At 48.5% G+C, this 14,494-nt stretch overlaps 1 protein-coding gene across 1 annotated transcript; it reads left to right on the top strand.

Moving 5' to 3' along the window:
• Positions 1-730: 730 nt before the first annotated feature.
• Positions 731-13,976, top strand: LOC132457854 (cadherin EGF LAG seven-pass G-type receptor 3-like). The gene is made up of 8 exons (XM_060052216.1): positions 731-879; positions 2,028-2,147; positions 3,361-3,458; positions 4,736-4,845; positions 5,539-5,712; positions 8,451-8,645; positions 9,060-9,899; positions 10,543-13,976. Coding segments are annotated over exons 1-8 (1,602 nt in total). The 5' UTR covers positions 731-816; the 3' UTR covers positions 10,545-13,976.
• Positions 13,977-14,494: the final 518 nt, after the last annotated feature.

The following is a 14,494-nucleotide window of genomic DNA, read 5'->3' as shown; positions in this document are numbered from 1 at the left end:
CATTTTTCTGAATGTAATGATAGTGTACTCTCCATGACAACAAGGTATGCTTTTTACTGCCTCATACCTACTTTAGTACGAAGCAGGATCTTTGACTTTAATATATCAATAGCTTCACTTCAATCTTTAATCTAAAAGGGTATTTCAAATATTCTAGACGATGCAGAAAAATATTCCCGAAAGCAACTCCCTGAAGGTTCATGTACTAAACCAATATCCCCATTGGTTAAGAACGTTTACAAATTCCGGACATGCTTTTTCTCCTGATGTTCCGGGCTTCCCGAGACGGCTCGCTCCGGGCTGCGTATTACATGAAATCTCCCCAATATGTTTTGCGTGTGGGGGACAACTTTAATCCACGTAGCAGACATAAGTAATAGCTTAGCAGCTAATTGAATTGGCTTAAATGAATAGGATAGAATCTTCCCTTCCCAACGACGTGCCCGGCTAACGCTTCCCGCAAGGCTAGCACTGCTAACACAGCTGGCGTGTTAGCATTGCTCTCCAGCTAACGAGGGAATTAGTTTGCCAGGTTCTCCTGATTATCAGTCAGAATGTGAACTGAGTGCTAATGGGCTTGGAGACACTTGGTGTGCGATTTTAGTTATATGGTGTTTGATAAAGTTTATAAAAATATCTTGTGACCTTGTATATCCTTGTAAACTGCAATCTCTGTCTCTCTCTCTCTCTCTCTCTCTCTCTCTCTCTCTCTCTCTCTCTCTCTCTCTCTCTCTCTCTCTCTCTCTCTCCAGCTCTACGATCCGTAATGCCTTCCTGCTGCTGCTGGTGACCACGTCCACCTGGCTGTGTGGCCTGATGGCCGTCAACAACAGCATCCTGGCCTTCCACTACATCTTCGACGTGCTCTGCCTCGTGCAGGTAGGGCCCGGGTCCAGTACATGTGTTATGTTACAGAGTGTTTCTATGTTACAATGCAATTCACTTGTTTCCTGGGTACATGATTTCTATGAGGTCATGTGATCCACACCCCGATTAGAATCACCCCTACGGCAGTAGGGGTGATTCTAATAGGGGTGTGGATCACATGACATTGCAGAATATGTCCATGGAGCAGATTATGGGTTAATATCCAGCAATATCCTGGTCATTATTTACATGTATCCAAAATAAATCAGAGTAAGAGTTCTGAACATTAAATAAATAATGGATATGCAGTGTTTGTTGTTAAAATATCCAAAGTGTTGCTGGGATGAGACATCTAAAGCTCTCTGTGTTTAAAAAAAACACTCATATAGTACATAGAAAGAGTGCTTGACTAGCCTGTGATATCCTATTCAACATTAATCTGTCTGTCTGTCTGTCTGTCTGTCTGTCTGTCTGTCTGTCTGTCTGTCTGTCTGTCTGTCTGTCTGTCTGTCTGTGTCTCTCTCTCTGTCTGTCTGTGTCTCTCTCTCTGTCTGTCTGTCTGTCTGTGTCTCTGTCTGTCTGTCTGTGTCCCTCTCTCTCTCTCTCTGTCTGTCTGTCTGTTCCTCTGTCTGTCGGTCTGTCTGTCTGTCTGTCTGTCTGTCTGTCTGTCTGTCTGTCTGTCTGTCTGTCTGTCTGTCTGTCTGTCTGTCTGTGTCTCTCTCTCTCTCTGTCTGTGTCCCTCTCTCTCTCTGTCTGTGTCTCTCTCTCTGTCTGTCTGTCTGTGTCCCTCTCTCTCTCTCTGTCTGTCTGTCTGTGTCTCTGTCTGTTGGTCTGTGTCTCTCTGTCTGTGTCTGTGTCTCTCTCTCTCTCTCTCTGTCTCTGTCTCTGTCTCTCTCTCTGTCTCTCTCTCTCTCTCTGTCTCTCTCTCTCTCTCTGTCTCTGTCTCTGTCTCTGTCTCTGTCTCTGTCTCGCTCTCTGTCTCTCTGTCTCTCTGTCTCTCTGTCTCTCTCTCTCTCTCTCTCTCTCTCTCTCTCTCTCTCTCTCTCTCTCTCTCTCTCTCTCTCTCTCTCTCTCTCTGTCTCTCTCTCTCTCTCTCTCTTTCTCTCTCTGTCTCTGTCTCTGTCTCTGTCTCTGTCTCTCTCTCTCTCTCTCCCCCCCAGGGTCTGTCTGTGCTGCTGGTGTTCACGGTTCTGAACAGCGAGGTCCAGGAGGCCTGGAGGGCGGTGTGTCTGGGCAAGAAGAGTCCCGGGGAGGACCCCCCGAGACCTCCCCAGCCTGCCGTGAGTTGGACCCCCTCGCCCGCCCACCCACATCCCCCATTGCAATCAAAAGTTCGCTAACTGTGCACTATCACACGATCAGCTGTTATACGGTAGAATAGGCAATAGTGTAATAGTTATGGTTTGGTCTGTTATAGTTTTGTAATTGACAAACTTGTATAGGAATGAAACCTCATTCCATAAGACTTTAGGGGTGCTGCTGGGCCGAATGGCTCTGGTCATTTGCCTGCCAATAAATAGTTGGGTTGCCGGTTCGAACCCCACACTAAGCAGTGCGGGGTCTGAGATCGTCACACCATAATAACTATTAGGGCTGAGCTGGACACGGGGCCGTGGAGGGACGTGTTTAACGGGCCTTCCTTCAGCTTTAGCATTCGGCTACCGCTGCCATAATAAGAGTCACTGGAAGGGGTTCCCCGGCCTGTGTAGCAGCACGGCCGAGATCCCGGGGATTTATTCCCAGAGAACGACAGGGTCAGCTCACCACCTTCGCTAAAGAAGGACGACATCATTCTTGGTGCCGTGATTGTTTTCTGGCACGGTGATGGGGAGTGTAATTAAAGAATGCACCCTGTGGGGCGCACGAGACAGCCGGGTGACCCAGCACCGGTGGAGACGCAACAATGGAAACGAAGAAGGCCGGCGTCCTTCCCTTCTCTGCCCGTGTTCAACCTGTTTCCCATCGGCCTGAACGTTTAATGTCATCTAATTGGACACAGTTTTGGTACAGTGTCCAATCAGACACAGCCAGGTAGACTGGTGAGCCTCCCGCTCTGGGTTCCATACGAGGGAGAGCAGCAGTACGGCTGTGTGTCCTCCACCTCTACCCCTCCGTCTCTCCACCTCTACCCCTCCGTCTCTCCACCTCTACCCCTCCGTCTCTCCACCTCTACCCCTCCGTCTCTCCACCTCCACACCGCCACTTCCTCTGCTCCCGACATTCATCTCTCTGGCCGCTCCGCCTTCAGGCCAGACCAGCCGACCCAGATCTCTGTGTGTGTGTGTGTGTGTGTGTGTGTGTGTGTGTGTGTGTGTGTGTGTGTGTGTGTGTGTGTGTGTGTGTGTGTGTGTGTGTGTGTGTGTGTGTGTGTGTGGGGGGGGGTCAGCAGTAGCATTGTTAGCCCAAAGCGTCAGTTCTAGCAGGTTATTGAAGGACACGACTTGCTGTGTACTTTCTCTCACGATCATTGTGTGTGTGTGTGTGTGTGTGCAGGGTCAGAACCCCTACAACAACGCGTCCCTCCTGGAGCAGAGCGGTTTGCAGCGCATCACCCTGGGAACCTCCACCGTCTCCTCCGTCAGCTCCGCCAGGTACACACACACTGGTGCACGCAAACACACACAGACGCTGGCACACGCGCACACGCATACAAAGACACGAACACTGGCGCACGAACACACATACACAAACAGACGCTGAAGCACGCACACAATCACACGAAGACACACACAGACGCTGGCGCACGCACACACCAACACACACAGACGCTGGCGCACACACACACGCATACAAAGACACAAACAATGGCGCACAAACACACATACCTGTACAAACACGCAGACGCACACATGCACAAACACACACAGGAGCAAAAATACAAGCACACAGACGCACACATAAACACAAAGGCATACACACCCATGTTAACACTCGCACACAAATAGACTTGTAGGGACGCACATAAAGACATACACAAACAGACAAACACACGTCACGTGAACACAAGCACTTTAATGAATGTTGCTAATTGTTTCTACCAACAATATATTACACCAATAAGCACGCACGCACGCACGTATAATTTGTGAATTATCTTTGGAATCATTGTTGCAGCAATGTATGACAGTCGATTATGACACAATCTAAAGCACTTTGTTACCTACCTGTATCCTATTTTAATGCCATAATTAATCATGGTTGAATGTCAGTGTATAAAAAGCTACGTGTGATTAATTGGTAAGGCGTTGACTGGATACCGGGCATCGTTGACGTACGGTGCGTGCTGCGGATGAAGTCAACACCGCAAGGGGTTGGGTTGTGTGTGTGGAGGGGGGAACTCGTGGCTGTAGTGGAAACCATGGAAACGGAGTCGCGTCTGGGTTAGTGTGTTGAACACCGGAGGAGGATTGTACTTTATATGGAGCGGGACCAATGGGCTCACAGAGATATTCTTATCTTCATGCCTCATTGGGTATTGTGGGAGGTGTGTATGGATGTAGTTTGTACATTGTGTGTGTGTGAGTGTGGCCTTGGTTACAGTGTGTGTGTGTGTGTGTGCGTGCGTGTGTGTTCTCATGTGTAGATGCTTGAGCTTTCGTGGGCATATGTAATTACTACGTGTGTGCGTGTGCATGCGTGCATGTGTTTGTGTGTAGTCCAGGAACAAGGCTCTCAACGTTCTTTCTAGGTCTTTTGTCCAGGTTCACTATAAGCCGTGAATACACGTGTGTGTGTGTGTGTGTGTGTGTGTGTGTGTGTGTGTGTGTGTGTGTGTGTGTGTGTGTGTGTGTGTGTGTGTGTGTGTGTGTGTGTGTGTGTGTGTGTGTGTGTGTGTGTGTGCATTGAACGTTCCGCTCTCCGTCTCCAGGGAGAACCTCCTGGCCCGGCAGACCCTGGAGCAGAACATCGGTCTCACGGGGGCCACCGACCTGGACGTGGCCATGTTCCACCGAGACGGAGGTACACGGCCGCACACACGTACGGACCCACGCACGCATGCACGCGCACACGCACACACGTACGGACACACGCACACATGCACGTGCACCCACACACACATGCACGTACACACCGATACCCACACACGTACGGACCCACGCACGCATGCACACAGACCCGCACACAAGCACGCACACACAAGCACACACACACGCACACACACACACAAACACACACACACACAGATGCAGACTCACACAAACACACGCACACTCACTCACCCAGGGACTCACGTGCACACTTTGAAAGAGCAACCAACGTCGAGGCTTATAAATCACATACACATCTGGGATCCCTTCAGAGCTGTATCCATGGTAACCTGTCACATACACACCATGATTATAACGAACGGAAACATCACATATTGACCTTTATTGTCTATCACATCCCCCCATTCCTCTCCCTCTTTGACTCTCGCTATGACTCTCCTTCTCTCTTCGCTTGCTTTCTGGCTCTCTCTATATCTCTACCTCTGTCCTTGTCTCTAAATCTCTCTATTGCTTTATCTCTCCCCCTCTGTCCCTATATCGCTCTTTCTCTATCTCTTTCCTTGTGTTGTTGTCTCGCTCTCGCTCTCGCGCTCTCTCTCTCTCTCTCTCTCTCTCTCTCTCTCTCTCTCTCTCTCTCTCTCTCTCTCTCTCTCTCTCTCTCTCTCTCTCTTCCCCCCCCCAGGTGAGGACTCTGACTCTGACTCTGACCTCTCCCTTGACGAGGAGCGTAGTCTCTCCATCCCGTCGTCCGAGAGTGAGGACAACGTGCGTCTCCGCGGACGCATTCAGCGTCGCTTCAAACGCTCCAATCACAGAGAGCGACTGCTCACAGAGCCCGCCCAGAACGGCACCAAAGGTAGGCTGTGCGAACAGGGACACACTGTCAGACCTACACACACAGACACATGCACACTAAGGCACACACACACACACGAACATAGATACAGACAAAGACACTCATGCCCGCATGCATGCACACACGCACTACTCTGTTCAGGCAGACAGCTGATGAGAAGTCTGCTAAAGGAGGTTACAACCCCTTAACACACTGCTTTACCACTGTCTATCAAAGTTCATGGAGCGCACACACATACACACGCATACAGGTAGACACACACACACACACACACACACACACACTCACACACACACACACACACACACACACACACACACACACACACACACACACACACACACACACACACACACTCTGTTCAAGCAGATGGCTGATGAGATGTCTGCTAAAGGAGGTTACAACCCCTAAACACACTGCTTTACCACTGTCTATCAAAGTTCATGGAGCGCACACACACACACACACACACACACACACACACACACACACACACACACACACACACACACATACAAACACACACTAACACACCTACAGATAGCAATCAATATCTCCCTTCCACTATGCATGAGGAGGATGTCATGCATAATAAATGCCAAAGTGCACTACAGTGTGACCTTTGTAGTGTGTAACGTGTCAGGCATATGTCGCGCTGTGCACTGCTCCCAAACCGCTCGCACCCTCACACACACACACACACACACCAGGTCGCTGCATGACCACCAGAGCCATCTGGACGGGGTCAGAGGGCACGGCGTTCTCAGAGAGATCCATGCACTCGGGCGGAATGAAGATGACCAGCTCCGGGAGCGCTCAGAGCGGTCCGCCGGGCAGAACCCTTTAGCCCGGCCGTCCTTTAATGGATCTGTGTTTTTACCGCTAGCCAACCCAGTGGGCTGTACCACACACTGATAGGCTGATCTAGCTGTCCTTCATCCAGTGGGTGGACCCTCCCACCTGTGATGTCACGATAGAGTAGGTTTTGTAATGGCTTGTAATGGCCATTCGATATCAAAGCCGGTGGTGCAAAAAAGGGGGCCTTTTTTATAGGTTCTGCAACCCAAAGTGGGTGGTGATGGGTGGTGGCATTTGGCTGAACCGTGGTGATGGTGATTCAAAATGTAATCGCTACAGAAAGATCTGTAATGCCTACATCATCCACCTAATGTGGTGGCAGAAAAAAAAGGATGTAGACTGTAGCCATGCCCAATTTACAGCTTCAGTGGCAGGTTGATAACTGGACCGGTTCCTAAATACCTCCCACAATGCACTGGGGCGCTGTGTTGCACTGAACGTTTGTGCTTAGTTACCTGAAAGGGGTTGGATGGGAATAGTTCGAATACTAGGACAGAACTACTAAATCATGCCCAACACTGACACCTTTATTTAGTTATATTATTTAGTTATCATTTAGTTTATAATTAAGTTTAGGTACGTGAAAAGTCTAGAAAAGCGAAACAGTTCCAGCAGGGAACCGGGGACAACTCCCATCACTGGGACTGCAACTCCCACAAGCAAATTAGCCCCAGCTGTTGAAAAATCATTTCTGGCTTGACGACTGCGGAGCTGGCTTTATAACGCAGGTGCTTACTCAACCTATAAAACAATGCCCCGGTGATTTAGAGAGCCCTAAGCATACACTCAGCCCAGTCATTTACCAATGATTAAAAGGGTATCTTAGGGAATGTTAAAAGGAATGTCTCATTCCATCTACAACAGCAGCAAGCTGTTTAAAAGGCATTTTACTCTACCGTAATCACTGCACAATTGATTCGGAGATTAAGTCAACCGTGTTTATAACTGCATGCTAATAATCATTTCAGCAATGTCTTTATGTCTATCTACAGTCTGTGGTTTATCTTTCTCCTCTACTCCCTCATCTACTTCTTCACCGACATGCTATCCAAACTGCTTTTGAAGTAGTCCTTCCTTCATGTTGCTTTCTTTTTCCAAACTAGACAGTAATAAAACACACTGGGGAATTTCCTCAAGGGGTTAACATAACATATCTGTGGCCTTCCTGCTAAGACATCTAAAATGTAACTGAAGTCTGTGAGTGTGTGTGTGTGTGTGTGTGTGTGTGGATGCCTGCTGTGAATCTGCTTTGCCAGCGCTAAGTAGAAAGCATTTGTTCTTTAGTGCAATATGGAAACACAACTCGCGTCCCCGGAGGTGATGTCAGCGTGTGAGCCCGGCTCATTAAATGTAGATTCACAACACATACACAACAAAGAGGACAAGTTAGGATTGGAAAAGATAGAAAGTAGTACTAAATACAGGACATTTCCCATCTAGGATTAATATTTATTCATGGTATCCGTATTCATGGTATCCGTATTCATCGTATCATAAGAAGAACATAATCCAGAATATGCATCACACTGCATTTATTAGTATTCATGAAGATAAGCGTTATTCTTTTATTGCTTTGATTACTACTTTCACATAATGTGTGAATGAGTTGTTGGCTCAATCTTGGATACTTTTTCCAGTATGTTAGTGGACTGTGATTACTAGTCTGTAAATTCCCTAGTTGATCCTTGCCTTGTCGCACAGATCTCATTGTCCAAAAGGACTTGTGATGTGTGACAATGAATGTGTGTTATACCCTGCATTTGATAAATATCATGACAAAACATTTACACACTAATCAATTGTGTTGTAGTAAATGCTCAAAGGCCACACATTCATCCCAGATTTACTGAATAATCAATGGCCTTCGTTCCTTGTGATAGACCTGGACGGCAACGACCTGCTGTCCTATTGGCCCGCCCTGGAGGAGAGTGACAACCGCAGCCTGCAGAAGTGGGGCTCGGAGCGCCCTCTGGGGGCCGACTACAGTAAGGACGCCGCCAACAACAACCAGCCCGACGCCTCGCTCACTAGCGGGGACGAGAGCGGCCTCACGCAGCCAGGCAGGCACCGCAAGGGTAAGTCACTCACACACACACACGGCCTCAAAGTAAACGCACACCGTCGTCAGAGTTAAAAGACACTTTCTTGAAATGTCGTTTTCCGGTCTGATTTAACGCATACATTTTTTCGCTCATCTTTACGCATCCCATCTTTTTCCTCCTCACTCTCTCTCTCATTCACTCTCTCACTCTCACTCTCACTCTCAGTCTCATTCACTCTCTCATTCAGTCTCAGTCTCAGTCTCAGTCTCAGTCTCACTCTCAGTCTCACTCTTACTCTCACTCTCAGTCTCACTCTCACTCTCACTCTCACTCTCACTCTATCACTCACTCACTCACTCACCCCCTCACTCTGACTATCCTGTTCCTCGCTCCACTCGCGTCACGTGATCTGATTTCTTCTTCCTCCCCCCTCCCCCCTCCCTCCAGGTATCCTGAAGAACCGTGTGGGCTGCCCCCCAGCCCTGCAGGGCCGCGGCCCCAGCGAGCTCAACTGGTACCGGACCTCCACGCTGGGCCACCGCGGCGTGCCGGCCGCCTCCTACGGCCGCATGTACTCCCACGCCACGGGCTCGGCCGGCGGTGGCAGCGGGGGCGGCGGCGGTGGCGGCGGGGGGGGCAGCGGCTCCCTCTCGCAGCCCGCCTCGCGCTACTCGTCCCGGGAGCACCTTGACTCCCTGGCCCGCCGCCAGCTGACCCGGGACCCGCTGGGCCGGCCCACGGTGGGTGGGTCGCGGGACCGCCTGGACTCCCGCGGGTCCCGGGACAACCTGGACCTGCTGCCCCGGCGTAGGGAGCTGGGCCCGGGGGGCGGCGGCGGAGCGGGGCCAGACCACCAGCGGGTGTCGTCCTCCAGGGAGAACCTGGCGGGGTCCCGGGACCGGCTGGACTACCCGCCCCACGCGGGCAGCGCCCACGCCTCGCGGGAGGACCTGAGCGGGGGCGGCGGGGAGGGCTACCTGGGGGGGTCCCGCTCGCAGCTCAACACGCTGACCCGGCGGCAGGCCACGTCCCGGGAGCACCTGGCGGCGGGCGGGGGGGCGCTGGTCAGCAGCCGGTCCCGGGAGCAGCTGGAGACCAACGGAGGAGGAGGAGGAGGGGGGGGAGGGGCCCAGCCCTGCCGGGAGTGGCTCCGCACGCTGCCCCCCCGCCAGCCCTCGCACCCGGACCAGCCCCCCGCGTCGCCGCCCCCCCCCATCTCGGAGGAGCCCCAGCAGGAGCAGCCCTCCGCCCCGGGGGCCCCCCGCGGCCGGGCCCCCCCCCCCTCGTGTAGGTACCCGGGCGCGCCCCCCCTGACCCGCCCGCCCTCCAGCGAGCACCTGGACATCCTGTCCTCCATCCTGGCCTCCTTCAGCTCCAACGTCTTGGCTCCTCCCCCCGGGGCCAATGGCTCCGCCCACGGCCCCTCCCCCTCCCCGCCCCGCTCACTCACCTCCCAGAGCATCTCTGAGGTCTCCCCCGACTCAGAGTAAGTGACCCCCCTCCCCCCCGACTCCCCTGTCTGTCCCTCACTGCTAACCCCGCCCCCCTTCGAGCTAACCACGCCCCCTGCTAGCTTACCCCACCCCCTGCTCGATAACCCCACCCCCTGCTCGATAACCCCACCCCCTCACTTCCTCTCAGCACAGTTCTGACTGGTTGTCATGTGTAGTTTCTTGTCATCCCTTACTTCCTCCTCCCTACCTCCTCCTTCCTTCCATCATCCCGCCCCCCAAGTTTGACCTACTGTTCATCTTCTTCTCTTATTTATTTAACTAATATTCTTTAACAATATTCCTGTATCAAATACGTTTTTTGGAATAGGAATAACAGCAGACTAGCTAACTACTGTGGAGAGGGAGACTTTGTGAGGGCTAAAACTAAAACCTTTTACAGCGCACATTTTAACAACTGCATCTCCCTTTGTCTACAGAGCCAACAGAAGCGAAGGCCAGTCCTGATGACCGCCTCCAAATCCCATGATGCAGTGTGCCTGAGTCACCAGGGCTAGGGACAAAGGTGACGGATCGACTCTGGGTTACCGGAGCTCTGATTTCCGATGGGGTCAAGGGTGACCGAGTGATTTGCGGGAACATACAATGTCAAAAAAAAATCAGCGTCTCTAAGGCTTTCGGTTTGGTTTATCGTTTTTTTTCAAAAGGATGCAACTATGATGGGCTGATTGTATAGATTGAGTTTTGGGGGTTTTTCGTCACAAATTCCTTGCAAGGGTTGAGTCTTACTGATGAATATGGTGCCATGTTGCCATGGTGACCGCCTCTTCTACCTGGAGAGTGTGTCTGAGTGGATTTTGACGGAACAAAAAAAAACAACAGACTGATCTCCAAAACATACGCCCCGAAACATGGAAAAAAGAAAGAAGGGGCAAAGAAGAGGGGTAAAACTGTACATAACATTTTTATACATTTTGTATTTTTTTCATTGGAGATTAAGGAAAAGATGAAAACTACTTGTGATGTTTTTTGAAGATTTATGTCCATGTGTGGATGTATGTGAGGCGACTGGATGAAGAAGAATATCATTTATTGCTGAAAATAGAAATTCACAAACCCAACCCCGCCCCAATCCGCCACACACCCACCACCACCAATAGTTTTATTCATTTCCCGTTTGCTCTCTTTCCCCGATCATTACCTTTGTGTATAAAACGTAGGAACAGGGGGCCGGCGACTGTGATTGAATGAGATTAACAGGAAGTGATTTGAAAGAAGTGATTGTAGATACAGAGAGGAATTCTAAAAAAAAACAGAATCGACGGCACGAAACGATTGTGCCAGGACAGACGGTTGATGGTAAGATGGCAAGGCCGAAAGAGAGCGCCCATTTTGGTTCCTGCTGGGTCGAGGACTGAGACAAAAGGTCATGTTCTCGACAAACTGTGCTGTTGTTTTTCGGGAACCCCAACACCTACTGGAGGTGAATGTTTCCTTCGTCCTAGTAAATTTTGTCTCTTTTTTATTTTTTCTGTGCCTGGTGCTGTTTCAAACCATATCAGTTATAGGAAGAAAACAATCGATTTGGATCTAGAAGTGTTTCTGGAACCTTATAGAACTTTCCAGACCTGCAGTTAGAGGCGTGAGGTCCTTCCGGCTCCGTGGGCAACAGGTGTATATCCGTTTACAACCGCAGAAGGTATCTTCAAACCAATCCAGGTATTACACACACTTTGCTGAATCCCATCTCAACCTGCCTCAAAAAAAACTACCCTTGCACCCTTTGGAGCTGGACGAATCTCCCGCCAAAACGCAGGCAGACACACTTACTAAAGCTCCGTGCTCACGACCAAACCTAAGCCAAAGGATTCATGTTTTCAATCCCTATTTTGTAATTCCGATGATTCTCTCCGACATCGTTTGTAAGCAGAAGAACCTCATTTTATTTGTTATTGTCTATACCAGAGTATTGCATTGAATCTTAATGCAGTTATTTATTTATTTATAAATGTATCATTTATTTATTTATTCCTTTTGTGATGTATTATTTAATGTGCCATAGAAGCGTTCAATAAACTGGTCTCCGGGTTCATGCACGTTCAGCTCAAAGCGTTGGGTTTTGTTCAACCGACGCTGACTTGGCACTTAAGACCTCTCTTTGTTCTATCTGCAACCCTGAAACCTTTGGTGATTGGTTTTAGGTATATCCATTTGTCTGGTAGGATGAGTTGACTTCCCCTGTCCAAAACCGTGTTTAAAACCCATGACGTGTTTTACCAACATAAGAAAAAACAGCCAATCTTAAACCAACGACATCAACAGCTTTTTGTTTGTTTTGAATTCCACGACATCACAAGGAAAACCCATTTCATCTGGGCCGCGGACAAACTCCAAGCTTGTCTCTCTGTCACAGTCAGATGTGTCCCCACTAAAAGCGTCCTAAGTGCTTTCAGGACCCAGATGTGTTTAATGTTTAATGTGCACGCGCCAGCTGCTCCCAGGCCCAGCACCGCTGCTGATTGGACTGCTGTGCGCGTGTCATAGGATGTCAACAACCAATCAGAGGGGGATGTCAGAGGGGGATGTCAACAACCTATCAGAACCATGTACAAACAACTGATCTTAAACATGGATTTTACATTGACATTGGGTGAACAAATCTTTTTTTTTTTTTTTACTTTGATGGAAACTGTACACCTTCAAAGGAGATTGATTGGCTCACAAACATTCAACAACTAATATTTCATCATGCAAACTATTTTGTATTTTATCCTGACTCAAAATAATTTACCTGGAAAATAAATAAGAAAAATGACAGCACAGAATACCAAACCGTATAAAATGCAGAAACATAGACGGGCTGTGTTTGAATTTGAAAAAGAAAAGCAAATCAATGTTCAAAGGATGAGGATTAGGGGAAAGAAGAAGGGTGAACGTGCATCAATTCCCATTAACTGCTGTGCCAGGGTTGGGAGGGGCTCGATTACTGTCTGTCATTCCTCCTGTCAAGGTATTCCACTTCCTTGACACAACTTTCCCGTTCATCCATCCCCACCCTCATTCAGCTGATCTAGTGGTAAGTTAACCTCCTTCTTGTACAGACATGAGATTTATTTTATTGATCCATTCATTATTTACCTGGGGGTTTTATCGATTCAAAATGGCCGTCCATGGCTGTCTGTTTGAAATGTGAGCACTGGACATCTCTGTTCGATTTGTTTGTTTTTTTGACGTGATGTTTTGTATGACCTCCTGTCCAATGAGATGAAAGATCACTCTGGGACAAATCCTTTAAAAAAAATGTAACAACAATCCCTTTACAGTTGTGTCTGATTCAAATGTATCTTAAAGTGGTTGATATAACCCATGGTCCTCTATGCAGTCTACAACTTTTGTCTAAATGCATACTACTATACTTAATGTAGGCCTATAAGATGCTTATTCGTCCCTGTAATCCAACATTTTATGACGCCACAAACCTAACCCTTTATGCAAGAGGTTTGGCATTGACGATAGACGGATTTCACCCGTGTCTTTCCACTGTGTAAACACAGCCTTTACTGGATATGGATAGTTGGGACTTGTATATCGAAAATATAGTAAAGTGAAAATGTCTGGTTTGGTCCAGTTAACATTGAATAGAGTGAGGCGATTTAGTTGTCTACTAAATGACTGAATAGACACTAAGGGATGAAGTTGTATTTTGGATTTGAACCTTGGGTTGGAGTGGGGTGGATTGCAGGAGACATGAAAGCTTGGGAGACTGTCTTTGTTCGTTGCGTCTGTTCATTTTGGGATATCGTCATTCTCACTGTCGGGATGGGGATGTTGTCACGGAAACAACTGTTCCTGAGATGTTCACCACGAAAAAACATGAAGAAATGTTGGCTCATTAAAAGAAAACTAAAACTAACCTGTTCTGTCACGGTGTTGTTTGTGTGGTTTGGTATAGATTCTAGTTCACATGGGAAGAACACATTGGGTCAAGAGAGACTCCATACATATTTAAAACATAACTAACCATTTAACAATAGCTTAAAACTATAGGCTGCCCAGATCCTTACCTCCCCCTCACAGAACTAACTTAAAACAGTGCTTTTTTTTTTAAAGAGTGCAGCCACTGAACCGTGCCAGCATACAAGTTTAAATGCCTTTAATTCTGAATTAACTTGTGTTGAACCAATGATGGTTCAAATTCACATGCAGTCCAAGTTGGATTACTTAAAAGCGCTGTGAGTTAGGCCTTCTCAACCTACTAAATATCATCCTGCTGGCACAGTTAGTTCTCTCAAAGGTAATCATAAACATAAAGCTTTACAAATATGACCTGATATGATACAAGCCGGTATGTTTTGAGAACCCCCACCAAAAAAGTGAAAGAATATATAAAAGTAAGCATTAGCATATGTCTGAAGAACATTTAACCAATAA

The sequence above is a fragment of the Gadus macrocephalus genome, chromosome 1 (genome assembly GCF_031168955.1).
Source record: "Gadus macrocephalus chromosome 1, ASM3116895v1".
In the NCBI taxonomy this organism is placed as follows: Eukaryota; Metazoa; Chordata; class Actinopteri; order Gadiformes; family Gadidae; genus Gadus; species Gadus macrocephalus.
Note: the sequence above shows the minus strand (reverse complement) of the source record. Positions and strands in the feature narration are given on the sequence as shown.

What these genes read in the sequence shown, in the direction of transcription:
- LOC132457854 (XM_060052216.1), top strand. Translation starts at nt 817, where the DNA reads ATGGCCGTCAACAACAGCATCCTGGCCTTCCACTACATCTTCGACGTG. An exon ending in ACGTGCTCTGCCTCGTGCAG is followed by an intron (nt 880 to 2,027) that starts GTAGGGCCCGGG and finishes TCTCCCCCCCAG; the next exon opens with GGTCTGTCTGTGCTGCTGGT. An exon ending in GCCAGGCAGGCACCGCAAGG is followed by an intron (nt 8,646 to 9,059) that starts GTAAGTCACTCA and finishes CCCTCCCTCCAG; the next exon opens with GTATCCTGAAGAACCGTGTG.